The 20,254-nt window shown below is 40.9% G+C and overlaps 1 protein-coding gene and 1 long non-coding RNA gene across 24 annotated transcripts in view; one reads left to right on the top strand and one right to left on the bottom strand.

Moving 5' to 3' along the window:
• Nucleotides 1-12,726, bottom strand: part of LOC115845151 (uncharacterized) — a 136,156-nt gene extending 123,430 nt beyond the window's left edge. For 5 of the 6 annotated variants that reach the window (XR_009562998.2, XR_009563001.2, XR_009562999.2 and 2 more), the window contains exon 1: nt 12,117-12,726. This is a non-coding gene — a long non-coding RNA (uncharacterized lncRNA). The remainder of the gene's footprint in view (nt 1-12,116) is intronic. The other variant, XR_009562997.2, reaches the window with a different exon arrangement.
• DUT (deoxyuridine triphosphatase) overlaps nt 11,696-20,254 on the top strand; it is a 148,948-nt gene continuing 140,389 nt past the window's right edge. For 16 of the 18 annotated variants that reach the window (XR_011377243.1, XR_009562996.2, XR_009562995.2 and 13 more), the window contains exons 1-4: nt 11,866-12,734; nt 12,863-13,001; nt 14,996-15,087; nt 16,736-16,780. Coding sequence is in view for 15 of the 18 variants with exons in the window: in XM_060294299.2 (XP_060150282.1) it covers nt 12,335-12,734; nt 12,863-13,001; nt 14,996-15,087; nt 16,736-16,780 (676 nt within the window). In the remaining 3 variants the exon portion in view is untranslated. The other 2 variants (XM_030842826.3, XM_060294296.1) reach the window with 2 other exon arrangements.

Here is a 20,254-nt window from a genome sequence, read left to right as displayed (position 1 = left end):
CTGTAGATCAAGAGTAGTCAGTTTGTAGTACGGTTTGGACATGTGCATTTGACCAGTCTTTCTAGATGATTCTCACGTGTACCCTGCTCTTAAGCCATCTGCTTTTATTTTCTTCCTGAAAAGTTGATGATGCTTTAAAATGAAATAACAATAGTCCTTCTCTGGGCTGTTATTTACAGAACTTTCACTTTCTGGTACTCCTATACAGAATGGCATAATTCAGAGGCAGCTTTTCATGATTATGTTAAGAGATTGGGTACTCAGTGCATAGTGAGAACTATAGTTCTGGAGTTTGTATGTTAATTATTCTGATCCCCTTGAACTTTTCTGGCTGTAATTTGTGAGTTAGTCGAAAGTAGTTTTGTAGCAATAAATACCTGTTTTGTTGACTATCGGCTAGTTCCTTGTTTTTTAACAGCTGCTCACCTTAGTGTCAACCTTCTGAGCTACTTATATGGTTAAGATCCATGTGCTGATTTTATGAAATTGAAAGGCTACATATATTTATCTGATCTCTGTGTTCTTCCCAAGAGCCTTGTAGGAACATTCTTGTGGGTTTCACAAGTCATATGCTAGTTTAGTGTTTTAAAATTGGGCTATAGATACTCCTGGGGGAACAAGACATCCCAGGAGGTATCTTGATGGCATTCTGGACCAAACAATTTTAAAAGAATGAACTCCTAGATAGTGACACATATGTACCTTATACTGAAATTGATCTGCCTATATACTAGTTCTTTCCCATCTCCTTTATTATACCTGCCCTTTTACAAAAGCTAGGCATATGACTCACCAACTTCAGGCTAACTGCTGCTTTTCCCTGGTGTAAAAAACGCTGGGCTTGAAACACAGGAGAACTTCTAAATTTTTGGAACCAGAACCCAAAGTATGGCTTCTGTCATTTTGGGGCTTGCACATGTTTCTAGCCAACATGAAGTGTGGCATGATAAATGAGCTATTTGTGCCCATGTTGGGATGTTCTAAATTCAGCTACAGGATTGTACAGTTATGGGGAATTATGATATTTTCCCATTAATATTCTCACTGCTTCCATCCCTGAATGATTGTCAAAGAATGAACTACCCCTGAAGAAGAGTTCAAGAGTTCTGTTTAAACCAGCGGTCCCCAACCTTTTTGGCAAAAGGGACCGGGTTCGTGGAAGACAATTTTTCCACAGACCGGGGTGGGGGGAGGGATTGTTTTGGGATGATTCAAGCGCATTACATTTATTGTGCACTTTATTTGTATTCTTAGTACATTGTAATATATAATGAAATAATTATACAACTCACTATAATGCAGAATCAGTGGGAGCCCTGAGTTTGTTTTCACTTGCCACTCACTGATAGGGTTTTGCTGTGAGCCTGCAAGCAATTGATTTATCATGGTCTCTGTGCAGTCAAACGTCTCTGCTAATCTGTATTTGTAGCCACTCCCCAGCCCTAGCATCACTGCCTCAGCTCCACCTCAGATCATCAGGCATTAGATTCTCATAGGAGTGCGCAGCCTAGATCCCTCGCATGAGCAGTTCACAGTAGGGTTCATGCTCCTATAAGAATCTAAGAATCTAAAGCCACCGCTGATCTGACAGGAGGCAGAGCTCAGGCGTTAATGCGAGTGATGGGGAGCAGCTGTAAATACAGATGAAGCTTCGCTCACTCGCCCACCGCTCACCTCCTGCTCTGCGGCCCAGTTCCTAACAGGCCACAGACAGATAACAGTCTGTGGCCTGGGGGTTGGGGACCCCTAGTTTAAACTGACAAAAACTGAGAAAGTTCACCTACTGAAGAACCTCTCCATAGGAAGTCTGAGCAAAAGGACACTAATCTGAGATGGAGGTTTGAGGTGCAGAAAGAAAAACAAAGAAAATGATAAAAGTCTGGGCAAACATTTTTTTAAATGACTGAAAAAATTAGTAATAATAATGCTTATTGGGATTCAAGAAAAGATATGTTTAAAATACCAGGAGGAGGAACCAAGATGGCAGAGTAGAAGGAAGTGCTCTCACTCCCTCTTGCAAGAACACCAGAATCACAACTAGCTGCTGGACAATCATCGACAGGAAGACACTGGAACTCACCAAAAAAGATACCCCACATCCAAAGACAAAGGAGAAGCCACAATGAGATGGTAGGAGGGGCGCAATCACAGCAAAATCAAATCCCATGACTGCTGGGTGGGTGACTCACAGACTGGCGAACACTTATACAACAGAAGTCCACCCACTGGAGTGAAGTTTCTGAGCCCCACATCAGGCTTCCCAACCTGCGGGTCCAGCAACAGGAGGAGGAATTCCTAGAGAGTCAGACTTTGAAGCCTAGTGGGAATTGATTGCAGGACTTCGACAGCACTGGAGGAAACAGAGACTCCACTCTTGGAGGGAACACACAAAGTAGTGTGCGCATCGGGACCCAGAGGAATGAGCAGTGACCCCAGGGGAGACTGAACCAGACCTACCTGCTAGTGTTGGAGGGTCTCCTGCAGAGGCGGGGGGTGGCTCTGTTTCACGGTGGGGACAAGGACACTGGCAGCAGAAGTTCTGGGAAGTACTCCTTGGCACGAGCCCTCCCAGACTCTGTCATTAGCCCCACCAAAGAGCCCAGGTAGGCTTCAGTGTTGGGTTGCCTCAGGCCAAACAACCAACAGGGAAGGAACCCAGCCCCACCCATCAACAGTCTAGTGGATTAAACTTTTACTGAGCTCCGCCCACCAGAGTAACAGTCAGCTCTACCCACCACCAGTCCCACCCATCAAGCCTCTTAGATAGCCTCATCCACCAGAGGGCAGACAGCAGAAGCAAGAACTACAATCCTGCAGCCTGTGGAACAAAAACCACATTCATAGAAAGATAGACACGATGAAAGGACAGAGGGCTATACACTATATGAAGGAAAAGATAAAACCCCAGATAAACAACTACATGAAGTGGAGATAGGCAACCTTCCAGAAAAAGAATTCAGAATAATGATAGTGAAGATGATCCAGGACCTCGGAAAAAGAATGGAGGCAGAGATCGAGAAGATGCAAGAAATGTTTAACAAAGACCTAGAAGAATTAAAGAACAAACAGAGATGAACAATACAATACCTGAAATGAAAACTACAAAACAAGGAATCAATAGCAGAATAACTGAGGCAGAAGAACTGATAAGTGACCTGGAAGACAGAATGGTGAAATGCACTGCTGCGGAACAGACTAAAGACAAAAGAATGAAAAGAAATGAAGACAGCCTAAGAGACCTCTGGGACAACATTAAATGCAACAACATTCATATTATAGGGGTCCCAGAAGGAGAAGAGAGAGAGAAAGGACCAGAGAAAATATTTGAAGAGATTATAGTTGAAAACTTCCCTAACATGGGAAAGGAAATAGCCACCCAAGTCCAGGAAGCACAGAGAGTCCCATACAGGATAAACCCAAGGAGAAACACACAAAGACACATAATAATCAAACTGGCAAAAATTAAACACAAAGAAAAATTATTGAAAGCAGCAAGGGAAAAACAACAAATAACATACAAGAGAACTCCCATAAGGTTAACAGCTGATTTCTCAGCAGAAACTACAAGCCAGAAGGGAGAAGCATGATATACCTAAAAGTGATGAAAGGGAAGAACCTACAACCAAGATTACTCTACCTGGCAAGGAGCTCATTCAGATTCGATGGAGAAATCAAAAGCTTTACAGACAAGCATAAGCTAAGAGAATTCAGCACCACCAAACCAGCTCTACAACAAATGCTAAAGGAACTTCTCTAAATGGGAAACACAAAAGAAAGAGGACCTACAAAAACAAACCCAAAACAATTAAGAAAATGGTCATAGGAACATACATATCAATAATTACCTTAAATGTGAATGGATTAAATGCTCCAACCAAAAGACACAGGCTTGCTGAATGGATACAAAACCAGACCCATATACATGCTGTCTACAAGAGACCCACTTCAGACCTAGGGACACATACAGACTGAGAGTGAGGGGATGGAAAAAGATATTCCATGCAAATGGAAATCAAAACAAAGCTGGAGTAGCTATACTCATATCAGATAAAATAGACTTTAAAATAAAGGATGTTACGAGAGACAAGGAAGGACACTACATAATGATCAAGGGATCAATCCAAGAAGAAGATATAACAATTATAAATATATATGCACCCAACAGAGGAGCACCTCAATATATAAGGCAACTGCTAACAGCTATAAAAGAAGAAATCAACAGTAACACAATAATAGTGGGGACTTTAACACCTCACTTACACCAATGGACAGATCATGCAAAATGAAAATAAATAAGGAAAGAGAAGCTTTAAATGACACAAAAGACCAGATAAATTTAATTGATATTTATAGGATATTCCATCCAAAACCAGCAGATTACACTTTCTTCTCAAGTGCGCACAGAACATTCTCCAGGATAGATCACATCTTGGATCTATCAGGATAGATCACAAATCAAGCCTCAGTAAGTTTAAGAAAACTGAAGTCATATCAGGCATCTTTTCTGACCACAAAGCTATGAGATTAGAAATGAATTACAGGAAAAAAACCGTAAAAAACACAAACACATGGAGGCTAAACAATACATTACTAAATAACCAAGAGATCAGTGAAGAAATCAAAAGGAAATCAAAACATACCTAGAGACAAATTACAATGAAAACACGACGACCCAAAACCTATGGGATGCAGCAAAAGCAGTTCTAAGAGGGAAGTTTATAGCTATACACACAAGCCCACCTTAAGAAACAAGAAAAATCTCAAGTAAACAATCTACACCTAAAGGATACACCTAAAGGAACTAGAGAAAGAAGAACAAACAAACCCAAAAGTTAGCAGAAGGAAAGAAATCATAAAGATAAGAGCAGAAATAAATGAAATAGAAACAAAACAGTAGCAAAGATCAATAAAACTAAAAGCTGGTTCTTTAAGGAGATAAACAAAATTGATAAACCATTAGCCAGACTCATCAAGAAAAAGAGGAAGAGGACTCAAATCAATAAAATTAGAAATGAAAAAGGAGAAGTTACAACAGACACCGCAGAAATACAAAGCATCCTAAGAGACTACTACAAGTAACTCTATGCCAATAAAAAGGACAACCTGGAAGAAATGGACAAATTCTTAGAAAAGTATAACCTTCCAAGACTGAACCAGAGAGAAACAGAAAATATGAACAGACCAATCACAAGTAATGAAATTGAAACTGTGATTAAAAGTCTTCCAAGAAACAAAAGTTGAGGACCAGATGGCTTGACAGGTGAATTATATCAAACATTTTAGAGAAGAGCTAACATCCATTCTTCTCAAACTCTTCCAAAAAATTGCAGAGGAAGGAACACTCCCAAACTCATTCTATGAGGCCACCATCACCCTGATACCGAAACCAGACAAAGATACTACAAAAAAAGAAAATTACAGACCTATATCACTGATGAATATAGATGCAAAAATTCTCAACAAAATACTAGCAAACAGAATCCAACAACACATTAAAAGGATCATACACCACGATCAAGTGGAATTTATCCCAGGGATGCAAGGATTCTTCAATATATGTAAATCAATCAGTGTGATACACCATATATACAAATAGAAAAATAAAACCATATGATCATCTCAATAGATGCAGAAAAAGCTTTTGACAAAATTCAACACCCATTTATGATAAAAAGTTTCCAGAAAGTGGGCATAGAGGGAACCTACCTCAACATAATAAAGGCCATATATGACAAACCCACAGCAAACATCATTCTCAATGGTGAAAAACTGAAACCATTTCCTCTAAGATCAGGAACGAGACAAGGATGTCCACTCTCACCACTATTATTCAACATAGTTTTGGAAGTCCTAGCCATGGCAATCAGAGAAGAAAAAGAAATAAAAGGAATACAAATTAGAAAAGAAGAAGTAAAACTGTCACTGTTTGCAGATGACATGATACTATACATAGAGAATCCTAAAAATGCCACCAAAAAATTACTAGAGCTAATCAATGAATTTGGTAAATTTGCAGGATACAAAATTAATGCACAGAAATCTCTTGCATTCCTATACAGTAACGATGAAAAATCTGAAAGAGAAATTACGGAAACACTCCCATTTACCATTGCAACAAAAAGAATAAAACACCTAGGAATAAACCTACCTAAGAAGACAAAAGACCTGTATGCAGAAAACTGTAAGACACTGATGAAAGAAATTAAAGATGATAACAACAGATGGAGAGATATACCATGTTCTTGGATTGGAAGAATCAATATTGTGAAAATGACTATACTACCCAAAGCAACCTACAGATTCAATGCAATCCCTATCAAGTTACCAATGGCATTTTTTACAGAACTAGAACAAATCATCTTAAAACTTGTATGGAGACACAAAAGACCCCGGATAGCCAAAGCCGTCTTGAGTGAAGAAAATGGAGTTGGAGGAATCAGACTCCCTGACTTCAGACTATACTACAAAGCTACAGTAATCAAGACAATATGGTACTGGAACAAAACAGAAACAGAGCTCAATGGAACAAGATAGAAAGCCCAGAGAGAAACACACACACCTATGGTCAACTAATCTATGACAAAGGAGGCAAAGATATACAATGGAGAAAAGACAGTCTCTTCAATAAGTGGTGCTCGGAAAACTGGACAGCTACATGTAAAAGAATGAAATTAGAACACTCCCTAACACCTTACACAAAAATAAACTCAAAATGTATTCGAGACCTAAATGTAAGACCAGACACTATAAAACTCTGAGAGGAAAACATAGGAAGAACACTCTTTGACATAATTCACAGCAAGATCTTTTGATCCACTTTCTAGAGTAATGGAAATAAAAACAAAAATAAACAAATGGGACCTAATGAAACTTCAAAGCTTTTGCACAGCAAAGGAAACCATAAACAAGACAAAAAGACAACCCTCAGAATGGGAGAAAATATTTGCAAATGAATCAACGGACAAAGGATTAATCTCCAAAATATATAAACAGCTCATGCAGCTCAATATTAAAGAAACAAACAACCCAATCCAAAAATGGGCAGAAGACTAAATAGACATTTCTCCAAAGAAGACAAACAGATGGCCAAGAAGCACATGAAAAGCTGCTCAACATCACTAATTATTAGAGAAATGCAAATCAAAACTACAATGAGGTATCACCTCACACCAGTTAGAATGGGCATCATCAGAAAATCTACAAACAACAAATGCTGGAGAGGGTGTGGAGAAAAGGGAACCCTCTTGCACTGTTGGTGGGAATGTAAATTGATACAGCCACTATGGAGAACAGTATGGAGGTTCCTTAAAAATCTAAAAATAGAATTACCATATGATCCAGCAATCCCACTACTGGGCATACACCCAGAGAAAACCATAATTCAAAAAGACACATGCACCCCAATGTTCACTGCAGCAGTATTGACAATAGCCAGGTCATGGAAGCAACCTAAATGCCCATCAACAGACGAATGGATAAAGAAGTTGAGGTACATATATACAATGGAATATTACTCAGCCATAAAAAAGGAACGAAATTGAGTCATTTGTTGAGACGTGGATGGATCTACAGACTGTCATACAGAGTGAAGTAAGTCAGAAAGAGAAAAACAAATATCGTATATTAACGCATGTATGTGGAACCTAGAAAAATGGTACAGATGAACCAGTTTGCAGAGCAGAAGCTGAGACACAGATGTAGAGAACAAACGTATGGACACCAAGGGGGAAAACCGCGGTGGGGTGGGGATGGTGGTGTGCTGCACTGGGCAACTGGGATTGACATGTATACACTGATGTGTGTAAAATTGATAACTAATAAGAACCTGCAGTATAAAACAAACAAACAAAAAAAAAAACAAGTAGTACTAAATTTTCTTTGGGTTATTTGTATGGAAATACGTTAATATAAATGTTTCAGACATTACATGAAATTTCTAAAAATCTTATATGTTCTGGTATAATGTTATAAGTCATAATTGTAGTTATTATTTTAAAATGTATATGTCAGAAATAACAAAAGAAATGTTTAAAATACCAGACAATAATAGTATATATGCCAAAAGAAAAATTAATGGAGTCAAAGCATTCTAAGGTCCTTATGTTATCCAGAAGAAAGATAATAATTTTGTTTTAGATCTTTGAAACTCATGAATTAAGCATGTGTGTTTTAATTTATCTGAAACAACAGAATCACAGAGTAAAACTTCTAAATTAATAGAGGGAAAAGTGAAACAATAAAATAATTAAATTAATTTAAATAAAATAATAAAATTTAAAAGGCACAAGGGGTAAAAACAAACAGAGAACATATGATAGGAGCCCAAATTAGGATAGATTTAAATCCAGTATGGAGTTTACATGCTAGTGGAAGAAACATACAAGTGAAATGAATAAATATGTACATAATTTCATGTAGTATTGTGCTATGAAGAAAAATCAAATAGGGTAAAGCATTAGGTGGTGCTTAGAAGAAGACTATTTTTAGATAAGGGAAGATCTGGGAGAAAAGGGGAGGAAGCAAGATTCTAAGGCTTTTTATTTTGAGCAAGAGAAAAGGTTGAAAAGAGAAGAGGAGACAGAAAAGAGACTGAGAAGAGACAGGTGATGTGGGAGGAAAACCAGAGTATGTCCCAGTGAAGAGATGTTTGAATAAGGAGGCCACGGTCAACTGTGAAACGAAGAATGTCTGGTTAATTTTCTACACACATCTTTCCCAGACCTGGAGAACAAGGGCCAGGTTCAGTATTAAGAAGAGTTGTCATAGTCTCATTAGGCATATATAAACCCAGAGAGTGGCTAAGTGCAAGGACTCTGAAGCCAGACTACCTGAAGTTGACTCTTGGCTCCATCTCTTTCTGGTTGTGAGCTGTGTGGTCTTAGGCAAATTATATGACCTCTCTGTGCTTTGGTTTCCCCATCTGTATGATGGGGATAGTAATAGCACTTGTTTTCTCTGTTTGTTGTGATTAAATGAGTTAATATTTATAAAGCACTTAGAATATACCTGGACTATAAAGTAATCACCATGTATGTTCTTGTTAAAAAGAGAAAAATCCCCCCCCCCCAAAAAAAAGAGAGAAAAATCCCTAAAATGGCAAAGATAGGAAGGACAACTTTGCTTGAAAGTACAGACTTGCATTCTCAGTAGGTTCACTCTGGCACAAGATTTAAGTAATTAAATTATCAGCATGACTGATAGGATAATTATATTCTGATCAATATACAGCACGAAATAAACATGTCTGGTTCTTCTTTACTGTAGTATCTTGAATTTAAGGTGTATTTTCATATAAAATTATATTTCAGTGTCATAAGGAATATTCTTTAAACGCTTAGTGGTTCAGACCCCTAACCTGTTACTCTTTTCCAGCTGGATTATTCCCTTTTCTCTTTTCAATCTAAAATAAACTCAGATGAAAAGTGACAACAATATAATTTTCAGTCTCCACATTAATAGAAGAAATAGCTTAATACTTTCTTGGTGTTAGCTATTATAAGGAGCCAAACAAAACATTTCCAGTGTAAAATACTGAAGTAGGTGCTTCAAAGCATTCATAAAAGTTTATGACTTTTACTAATGTGAAAGATAAATGCATGTAGTTGAGATGATTACACAAGGGGAGTATATAGCTAATGAATGATATGGTAAGTGTTATAAAAGATAAGGCAGATCTCACTACTGGTTCTAAGAAGTTTCACGAATGACGCTCACTTCATTCGTGGGTCTGGGTAAAGGAGTCATTACAGTCACTACATTTTAGGATATGCAAGGACTCAAACTATCTTTAATGCAAACTTCCTTAGGAAATTACTAGAGAAAGTACTTCAGCAAAATGAGGAAGTAAACTAAAAGGAAGATACTAGATCCATAAAACCAGGGCTCCAACATAAGATAGGGGCAAAGGGAAGTCCCAGGATAACAGTTATTCAGCAGGACTAGAGGGTCACTTGCACAGACCAGAGCAAAAGAATAGAGGAGTGAGGGAGGGAAAATCTGAACTGATCGGGGATTTAAGTTTCAGTGTTTCATTTGATGTGATAGATGTTTAAGGTACAGGATCCCTGGAACATTTGGAGAAAACAAGCAATGGGTGAATGAAAAACACCATCACCAATTAAAATAGGAAAATAAGGCAGTTATAAACTTGAGGGGGACAGGTGTAAAAAAACGAAATACTCCTATCATATTACTCGTCTCTGAAGTCGATATTTAACAGTCATGATAAAGTAAATACTAACTGCTAACTTACACAAAAAATTGTTACAAAACTATTGGCAGAATGGGGTGGAGAGGGGGTTAAGAGACTTAATCCTCAACTACTCTAATTCAGAAGGCCATTTCTATACCATTAAAAAAATAAATAGCAACATATAATTTAGAAACAGGGAGGCAGATTCCAATAGAAAGAGCCAAAAAAAGTTGGAAGTATTGCCCCTGAGGAGTGAGAGTTGAGGAAGGGTGTTTGTGGAGGGGTTAGGAAGGGATTGATGTTTTTCAGTGTAGACCTTGAAAAAGCATTATATGGAACAAACTTTTGATTAAACATTAAAGGAATGGACGGAAAAATCAGAAGACTTTGAGATCATATGCAGGGTCCCGATGGAAGAGCAATGAGATCTCTTATCATTCATTCATTCATACAACAAATAGTTATCAAGCACATTCTGAGCCAGGCACTAAGCTAGGCCCCAGGAGTACAATGGTGAACGAAGACACATTTGGTCCCTGCCCTCATGGAGCTTCTGTCTACTAGAGCAAATAGACAATGAACGAGAAAATAAATACATAGAAGAGATACAGATTGTAGTAACAAGTGGTGTGAATAGAAAAAAGCTGATTGTGTGCTAGAAAATGGTGGTGAGGGAAACAAAGGGCAGCTACTTCAGTTGTTTGTCAGAAAAGTTCTTTCAGAGATGAGCGAGACTTGAAACACATGGAGCATAAATCAAGGAAGGATGTGTATAGACTCCCAGGCAGGAAAGGCTGGTGGGTCTAGAAACTGTTAGAATGCCACTGTGGCCAGGAGCAACAGGCGTGAGCCAGAAGGCTCTAGAGAAGGTTGAAGAGGAGGGCCCAGATCACCTTGCTATAGGTATAAATTTGGGGAGTCCTCTGAGTACAGATATTTAAAGCCATGGGTGAAGAGTGTAAATAGAGTATTCCTCGCCCAGAGGAATTCCAGCATTTAAGAGGAAGAGCCAGTAAAGGAGACCGAAAAGGTGGGGCCTGTAAGGAAAGGCACAGCCTGGAAGTCTGAAAACTTCCCCAACAATTCCCTAACATTTTTATTTGTCATTTTCCTAAAACTGCCCTACAGTTTGTATTTCTGTTGACAAAATGCATTACAATTTAGTTTTGAGATTTTAGCGTCAGTTCCAGAGGTAAGTGGAGATAGTCGTATCCTAGAAAAATCAATTTATAATTACCTGAAAAGTTATTTACTCATCCCCACTGTAAATTATACCAGTGTGGCCCGGAACCTTTGTTCGAATCAGTTACAGGGGTCCTCCTCTGTACGCTTGTGGGGTCATCCGAAAGAGTGCTAGGATTTCAACCGAGATGTCCCTGTGGTTTATCCTCAAGACTGTGTCCCCCGCCCCCTTTGAGAATAAACAACACTCCACAACACTCCAGCTTGCACTCTTCAGTGTTGGAAGGAAATCGAACTCGCTGCCTTGCCCACCGCCTAGGGCGCAGCACTGAGCGGTGACCGTCACGGGCATCGTGATGCGGTTCCGTCGCTTTGGGGGCCCCTGAGATTAGAAGCCAGCGAGTCATGGCCGCGAGCTGCACCGCCCCAGGTAAATCGACAGAGCGCTGGGCCCGGACCTCGGAAAACCAGCGCCAGATGAAAGGTGAGAGTCGACAGAGGGAGGCAGAGGCAGCCGCAGGCAGCAGCGAGATTCAGGACGCCGAGTGCACAGCTTTCCGGGAGGACCCGGGCCTACGCCCGCCCGAGGGCTGTTGATGCGCCGCCTCCGTGCGCCCCTCGTCAAACGGCGGCGGTTACTGCTTCCGAGGTCATTTAACTGGGACGCGTCTTTCGGTGCAGACTTGGCGCGCGCCTGCAGTAGCGGCACCAACCTGCGCCCAAACCCGGGCAAATGACTTACCTCTGCCCTCGCCCAGTGCTCAGCTACCATTTCCTTCCGTCTTTGCTCCGCTCTGTGTTTAACGGCGCGCGCCAGGCAAGACCGAGAACGGAGGCCGCAGGGCCCTCCAGGCCAGGTTCGTCCCTCGATCCCACCCCGCGGGGGGGACGTGTAGCTCCCGGCGCTCCGGCCGCTGACCAGCGCCCGCAGTCTTAGCCGAGGTTGCCGCAGCGCCAGTAATGTCGGGGCCCAGGCTGGAAGGACACGGCGTGGGGAGGCTGGGTGCCGGCCGGCTGACCCCGCGCCCGTCCCCTGGCCGCAGATGGGGCGGGCCAACAGGCAGGGCCCGAGGAAGCCCTTGGGCTTTGGGCGTTGGGGGGGAGTGGGAGGGACCGCAGCCCCAGCGGCGCGGGAGCGAGTTCATTCGCGTCCCCTCATGGGGAAGGGAAGTGGTTTTCTATTTTGGGGTGAGGGCAAGGCCAGAGAAGCTGCCACTAACTTTGGATCCATGCATTGAGTTTGGAAAGCTTGAAAAGGCTCAGTACTTTCTGTTCCCAGATCTTTTCCGAGGAGGATTTCCAGCCCCAAATTTGAGACCCATCTCCCCTCTCAGCCAGAACCGTGGGCTCGTCCGGAGGGGTAAGGGGGGCGGGGCGGGGAGTTTTCGGCGGGAAGTTTAGAACTGGTGCGCTGCGCTCATCCTGCTGTCTCTTGTTCCGCCTGATCCTTTGTGCTCACGTTCTGCCCTGCCATGCCCTGCTCTCAAGAGGCACAAGTCATCTCCCCCAGCAAACGGGCCCGGCCTGCGGAGAAGGGCGGCATGCGGCTCCGCTTTGTCCGGCTTTCGGAGCACGCCACCGCTCCGACCAAGGGGTCCGAGCGCGCCGCGGGCTATGACCTATACAGGTGAGTGGGCACCCTGTCCGCCCGCGTCCCCGAGGAAGGCCGGCCCGGGCGAAGAGGCTGAGAGGGCCGCCTTCTGTCCCGTCATCCTTACCTCTCGCGGAGAAGTCCCAGTTTCCGAAGTATAGCGCTCTCAGCTTAGCTTACATTCCAGCCCGCTGCTGCCAAAACTTGAAACAGACGCTTAAAAGTACAGAAACAAACGCTTTTTGCATTATATAGGGTTTCTGCCTTTTTTTAATGTTGAAAATTTTAGCTTTCCTCTTTAGCATAAATTAAATACGGATTTGGGCAGAGTGTGGAGTGGTAAATACCAGTGAATGTCCGCCCAGGTGTTATTTATTTTGCAACATTTATTGCACCCTTTCAAAGTGGAGAGTAGAGATGAAGAAGGCCCACTTTGGCCTTCAAGGAGTGGCCTGAGAATGATGCTGTGCACAGTAGAAAGAAAAGCCACGGTAGGAGCCTAGGTTCTTAGGTAATAAGGTAGCTAAGAAAGATTAATGAAAGTTGCTTCTACCTTTAAGGGTTAACCCTTTAAGGGTTAGTAACATTTCTCTATATGTCCACATTTAGGTTCACTCCAAGGACTGGAAATTTCCAAAAGGGTCCAAATATGAAAAGCAGGGATGTTAGTAATACTACCATCTTCTCTCTTGTACAGCACTTTTTAACTGTACTAAAAACTGGCACATGTGCTAATGTATTTAATACTCAACAACAATCCTGAAGTAGATGAGTGGTACTTTTTACAGATGTGGGAGTTTGTGAAGAGATGAATTAATTGCCCAAGGGCTTGAATATAATAGAATTTTTGACCCTGAATTCAGTGCTTTTTTTTCCCCACTTGACTACTGTCCCCAGTTCTTAGAACCATTAAGGTAGGTCAAAAGTGATATTGGGGAGGAGGGGGTGTTGATTACATGACTAAATCCCAAGCCTTAGGATTTATTTTAAAGCATCCCAGATAATTCTAATGTGAGAACCACTGGTCTAAGTCATAAGTACCACAGAAGGGAAGAAAGGAGTATGTGATGATAGTGGGAGAAAAGAAGGAAAAAGAAAAGTGAGGTATCGACTGTTGTGGCTGAAGCTGTAGCCCTTTATTTTCATGAATAAAAGTAGAGTGATATACATTGACTACACCATATCTGGACGCTGTTGTGAGTCTTAGGAGAGACTTCGATTTAAGATACTTTGTAAGCATCCTCCTAACACAGGTGACTTTCTGTATACTGAAATAGACATGGAAATATCTCTTCGATAAATTAGAGTTTTAACTATTTCAAGAGAGGAAATTCCAATGAAAGAAGTAAAAATATAGCACCACTTTACCAGTCTTAATTAAGGGCTCAAAAGTAACTTCCAGTTCTGCTTATTGTAAAATCTCTTAAATTTCTATCAAGGAGAGGGCTACAGTAGTAACAAAGTAGCAGTATTTGGTGGGTGGACCTTAGAGAATCAGTTCCTCAGTAGTGTCCATCTCCAGGGCCTGTTCACAGTGGTCAGCTCTCTCCGTCAGCCAGTGAAGTTCATGGCCACCGCTTGGTAAGCTTGGTAAACTACCAAGACCAGAACAGATGCAACACAGCTGAACCAATGCCCCCCCCCCCCACCATTTATGTTGGCCATCTATTTTCTCCTTTCCTTCTACATGTTTTCCCTAACGATTAGAGGATTGTTGTGAGAATAAAATGAGTTATACAAAGCAATTAGAACTGTGCCTGGCACACAGTAAGGGCTTAATAAATGTTAGCTATTATTTGCTATTATCTACCCTTCTTTCTTGGTTCTTTATTTTCCTCTTTTCATACCATGTTAGTGAAGCATATACCTTTTAAAGTCTGCCTTTCAGCCCCCTCCTGCTAAATAATTACCTCAATTTGCCAACAAAATTTTGTTCAGGGGAGAATACATTTACATGTCATCTCTTTCACCAAAAAATGCACAGAGAATTACTATATCTAAATACCAGTTATCTTTGATTATTTTCCTAGTGCCTATGATTACACAGTACCACCTATGGAGAAAGCCCTTGTGAAAACAGACATTCAGATAGCTCTTCCATCTGGGTGCTATGGGAGAGTAGGTAAGTGATATGAGACACAGGTAACTCTTTGTCAGGCTCTTCCTTTGTGATATGTTCTTTCATCTTAGTTTCATTTGGGGTATAAATGAGGGAAGGGATATTGCTCGGCCTGTGTCCTAAAATAAAGACGTGCCACCTGTGATGGCAACTGCAGTCATTTGAAAACTTTCCTTTACGTATCTACTTTTGCCTCTATCGCTTTGCTTTTTTTTTTTCTTTCAATTCCTTACTTAAGCTTTTAGGACACTCACATTGGCCCAGGAGGTTGTTTTCACAACTACTCACTGTGAGAAAAACTGAAAGTATAGGTGATTTTTAACTGGTGCTTTTTCCAGTCTTATACCAACTCCCCCTTCAAGGATCAGATTGCATATGAAGTCAGATTTCTTTGTGAAGGTGGTATTTGTTTTATAAGAAAAAAGAGGCAGGTTCAGGATAATGGCACATGGCATCTTATGAGAGTAAAGTTTCTAACCCCTGAAAACATCAGGCCCCTTAGCCTTTCCCCCTTTGGGTATCCTCTCATGGGGTGTGCTAGGTAAGGGATGCACTTCAGTGCACTAGAGGGAAATGCCTCACAGTGGGAGGAGAGAGGACAAAATGCAGGTCAAGTCAACAGGTTTGACTTTTCTGCCCCGAGTCAGTTGTCACTATAGAAAGAGTTTAAAACTTCTTTTCAAGAGCATAATTACTTGCTGACTAACTTCAGAGTAAACATAAAGGAGCAAATGGAACTGTGATCCCTGGGGGAGTCTTGTTAGCCACGAGTCAGAGAACTGCTAATACTTCAGCCTTTAAAAGAAAAATGAGATGAGCGCTCTCTTCATCTCTTTTTGCCAGCACTGACTGCATTTTTAGTGTATTTTGAGGGGGGCAGTTAGGAGATGGGGTGAAATAACAGTGAAGGCAGGAAGGTGTAGCATTTATTGACAAAGTGCCTGATACAGGTTATTCTGGAATAAAATACTAGAAGTTAGGGTAATTAATGGTAGGCCTGATGTTCAAGTCAGCAAGAATAGGGTATAAACTTAGCTTCTTACTCTGGTTCATTTGTTTCATACAAACATGTCTTTTGGCATCTGAATTATGAGTAGGAGTTCGAAGTTCTAGGCTAAGCTCTGCTACTCTGTGGTTGCGTTTATGCCTCTCTCTCTCTGCCTTCTTCCCAGTATGATGTTCCCATCCTGCATGGTCCCATGTATGTCTGTTCCCATACTGCAACATGCTCTGATTTCCTACCTTAAAATAAAAGTCCTCTTCCTCTGCCCCATGTCCCTGCCAGCTACCATCCTCCCTTTGTGACCAGACGTCTGGACAGAGTTGTTTACAGTTTTCCCCACTTGTTCACCTCCCAGTTCATTCCAGCAGTCCACAGCTTCACCACCATAGATCCTCAGTTGCCTAAAGACATGCTGGAGTGGTTTAACTTGGTTTTGAATTAAACCTTGTCAACATTTTCTAAACTGTTCTTTTCTACTTTGGTAATACAATGTGATAAATACATTTTTAATTCAGAGCCATCTGCTAAGGTTAAGATTAAGATATGGATGTTATAGGAGATGAGATTGACATGCTTGAATTGTGTCAGTTATATTAAGTATTGCCCTTCCCTCTTAAGACAGTCAATTTCTCCTTTTTTGTTTTGTAGCTCCACGTTCTGGCTTGGCTGCAAAACACTTCATAGATGTAGGAGGTAATATATTTACATTTTTATTCTGTAAATATTTGCAAGTGTTTACTTTGTCTTTGCTTAAGAGGCAGTAATCAAATGACAAATTTTATTTTTATCAAGAAAAGAAAATGATTTTTGTTGTGTCTTTCCTTTTAGAAATTTCTGTCTCTGAAGTTACAACTATGATATAGTTTTAAATGCTATTTGAGTATGTCTAATTTTTTAATGACCATTATGTGAAATGCATGTTATTTTCCTAATAAGCTAGACACTATCTGACAGATAGGATTTTGCCTTGGTTTAGTGATAATCCGCATTTAGTCCAAAAATGACTCTATTCATAGACGGAAGTTTGTTATTATAAGGAAAGGAAAAGCTTTTATATCATTATTTAAGCAACTGTAGTGAGTGCTTCTCTAACAAGACATCCTGGCCCTCGGATAAGTGGGTATGCTAAATTCTCCACCTCTTGCCGTTTTTACAAAGCTACTTTTTTTTTTTTTTTTTTTTTTTTTTGCGTTACGCGGGCCTCTCACTGTTGTGGCCTCTCCCCTTGCGGAGCACAGGCTCCGGACGCGCAGGCTCAGCGGCCATGGCTCACGGGCCTAGCCGCTCCGTGGCATGTGGGATCTTCCCGGACCGGGACACAAACCCGTGTCCCCTGCATCGGCAGGTGGACTCTCAACCACTGCCCCACCAGGGAAGCCCTACAAAGCTACTTTTTAACAGACCAGGAAACTGGCTCAGAAATGAGCCCAAGTTGGGACTTCCCTGGTGGCACAGTGGTTAAGAATCTGCCTGCCAATGCAGGGGATAGGGGTTCGAGCCCTGGTCCGGGAAGATCCCACATGCCGCAGAGCAACTAAGCCCGTGCGCCACAACTACTGAGCCTGTACTCTAGAGACCGTGAGCCACAACTGCTGAGCCCACATGCCACAACTACTGAAGCCCATGCGCTCTAGGGCCCATGCTCTGCAACAAGAGAAGCCACCACAATGAGAAGCCCGCACACCGCAATGAAGAGTAACCCCCGCTCACTGCAGCTAGAGAAAAGCCTGCACGCACCAACGATGACCCAGCACAGCCAAAAATAAATAAATGAAAAAATTTATTTAAAAAAAATGAGCCCAAGTTGATACGTTAAAAACTGGAATCCATCCATATTATTCCAGTCCCCTTGTTCTTTCCACTGCAGTTAAATACTGTGAGTCACCCTGCCCCTTCCCTCCACCAGCGGAGCCCTGCCCTGAATTAGCTCACTGTTACCTGCACTTCAGGGGTTAACATGTGGCTGAAGCCTGTCCCTGGGCTGTCTCCCCATGGCGTCACTAGATGGTGCTGTGGGGCAAGTCGGGAGCCTAAAAGTAGGTCTTAGGGACTGAAGAGGAGCAGAGTTTGACTGAGATGGAGGGACCTCGGGGGCTGAGGATTGCCTGGGTTCAGTTATGCTTGACTTTCAAATATACTTTTACAAGGTCAGTATGGTCACTTAGGCCTATAACTTAAGGATGTAAAAGATTGTATATATTTTTAAATAAATTTCAAAGGGTTGTGAAAGCAACATGGGCTTTGGAATAACAACAGGATTTGGGCCCCAGCTTTGTCACTAACAAGCTAGTTATTACTTAACTTTTCTGAGCCTCAGTTTCCGTATCTGTAACAATGAAAATTAGTGTGCTTGTCCCTGAATGATGGGAAGATTGAATGATAATGTATCTGATATTTCCTGTCCCTTAGGGACTTATCAGACCTTTTTTTTTTTAAATGGAAACTTTTTCCGACTTTGTTACTAATTTTTGCTCTGTTTAAAACAATCCTTTGAAAAAATTTCATGTAAAAGAAGTGGAAAGTTAGTTTGCCTGGTGGTTGGTGTGGTATTATTCACACAATCACATTGTGGTGTGTTCTTGGATGCATAGTATCTTGGAAATGTCTCTTAGGCACAAGTTTATCATAGTTGGCCACAGTTTTTATTTCAGAAGAGGGATGTTGTTAGAATTCCCAGGCTGTAAATAAGGGTCAAAGGGAAAAGTTGAGTATGCAGGATTCCGTTCAGAATTCACATCTGGTAGGTGGGGATAGTTTTCACTAAAGAGGGTTTCCAACAAATGACATGCCAAAGTCTTGACACAGTAAAACTTTTGCCTGAAGTCAGTTAATCACTCTGCCAGTTCCAATGCATGATTTTTCCAGTGATAACTTCAAAATACTTTCTGCTTTCTCATGAAGAGCAATATCCCTGATGTTTATGTCCCTTACGTAGAAAAGGAATAAGTCTTGTGTTTTTCTTAAAGGTCAGTTTGCCTTTGAGTAATAAGTAATAAATGAACTTAGAACTATTAGATTTTTTTAATACTATTGGCATTCATACTTAAAAAAAAAGAAGGGCCTTTTTTTTGTTATACATTTAAATTGGCTTCAAATTACTTCATTTCTTTTAGTTAAGGACTTTTCAAACTTCTGTGTGCCAAGCATAAAATCTAGGTAGATAATCTGGCTTTGCAGAATTCAAGACACCCAAACATATAAGTGTGATAGGACTGCTTTACAGATACATAGCAAAGGCCTTTACAAAAAGGAGTGTTTTTGTATTGTAGAAGATACCATAAAGTAAACAAATAAATACTTGCAAGTCAAATGAGAAAGAGTTAAATACCCAAACAGATAAGAAAAAAACAAAACTGATCATAAAATGTACAAGAGGACGAGGTGCAATGCACGTAAGGAGGAAAAAAGCCAAGCCTCACTAGTCATCAGGGAAATGTAAATAAAGCCATGAGATACCATTTTTTACTCACCACATTGGCCAGAATTTAAAAGATTGCTATTATCTGGTACTGTCAGAGAGTTTGGAAATGGGCATTCTTCAGTGTCACTGATAGAAATTTGAATTGCTATACCTTTTTTGCAAAGTTATCTAGTGATATCCATTAAAATTTTAAATATACACACCCTTCAACCCAGGAAAGTGCTTTTTTGAAACTATTTGATGAAAATAAAAAACACTAACACTCAAGAACGTATGTAAAGGACTGCCTTGATTATTATGGGGAAAATGTGAAAACGACCTGAATATCTGATGTTACGTAAGAGAATAGTTACATAGAAATAATGGTGCTGTATTTCCATATCTTGGATCTAAAAGAATGACTTTTAGCTATATTACTGCCCAAGGATATCAATAATATTTTAAGTGGAAGAAAATGTGTAAAATATATTATTGTAACATTGGCTACCTGAGGGAGGATTGGGGAACATTATTGGCCTTTACTTCATATGTATTTGTACTATTTGTGTAATGAAACAAGAGTTCAGAAGTCAGCCCACACTGCCTTCATCCAATGCATTCTAGGTGAATTAGTGCTAGCCTGTACTTCAGCACTCCCACATCGAGATGCCAAGGCCTTGTGTGGTCATTTGTTCCGGCATGGGAGGCATGGAATGACCTGCTACTGAGGGGTTCCTTCATTAACTCTGATCTAAACTGTTCCTGCA

The sequence above is a fragment of the Globicephala melas genome, chromosome 2, assembly GCF_963455315.2.
Source record: "Globicephala melas chromosome 2, mGloMel1.2, whole genome shotgun sequence".
NCBI lineage: Eukaryota > Metazoa > Chordata > Mammalia > Artiodactyla > Delphinidae > Globicephala > Globicephala melas.
The sequence above is the reverse complement of the archived record's forward strand: the minus strand, read 5'-3'. Positions and strand labels throughout refer to the sequence as shown.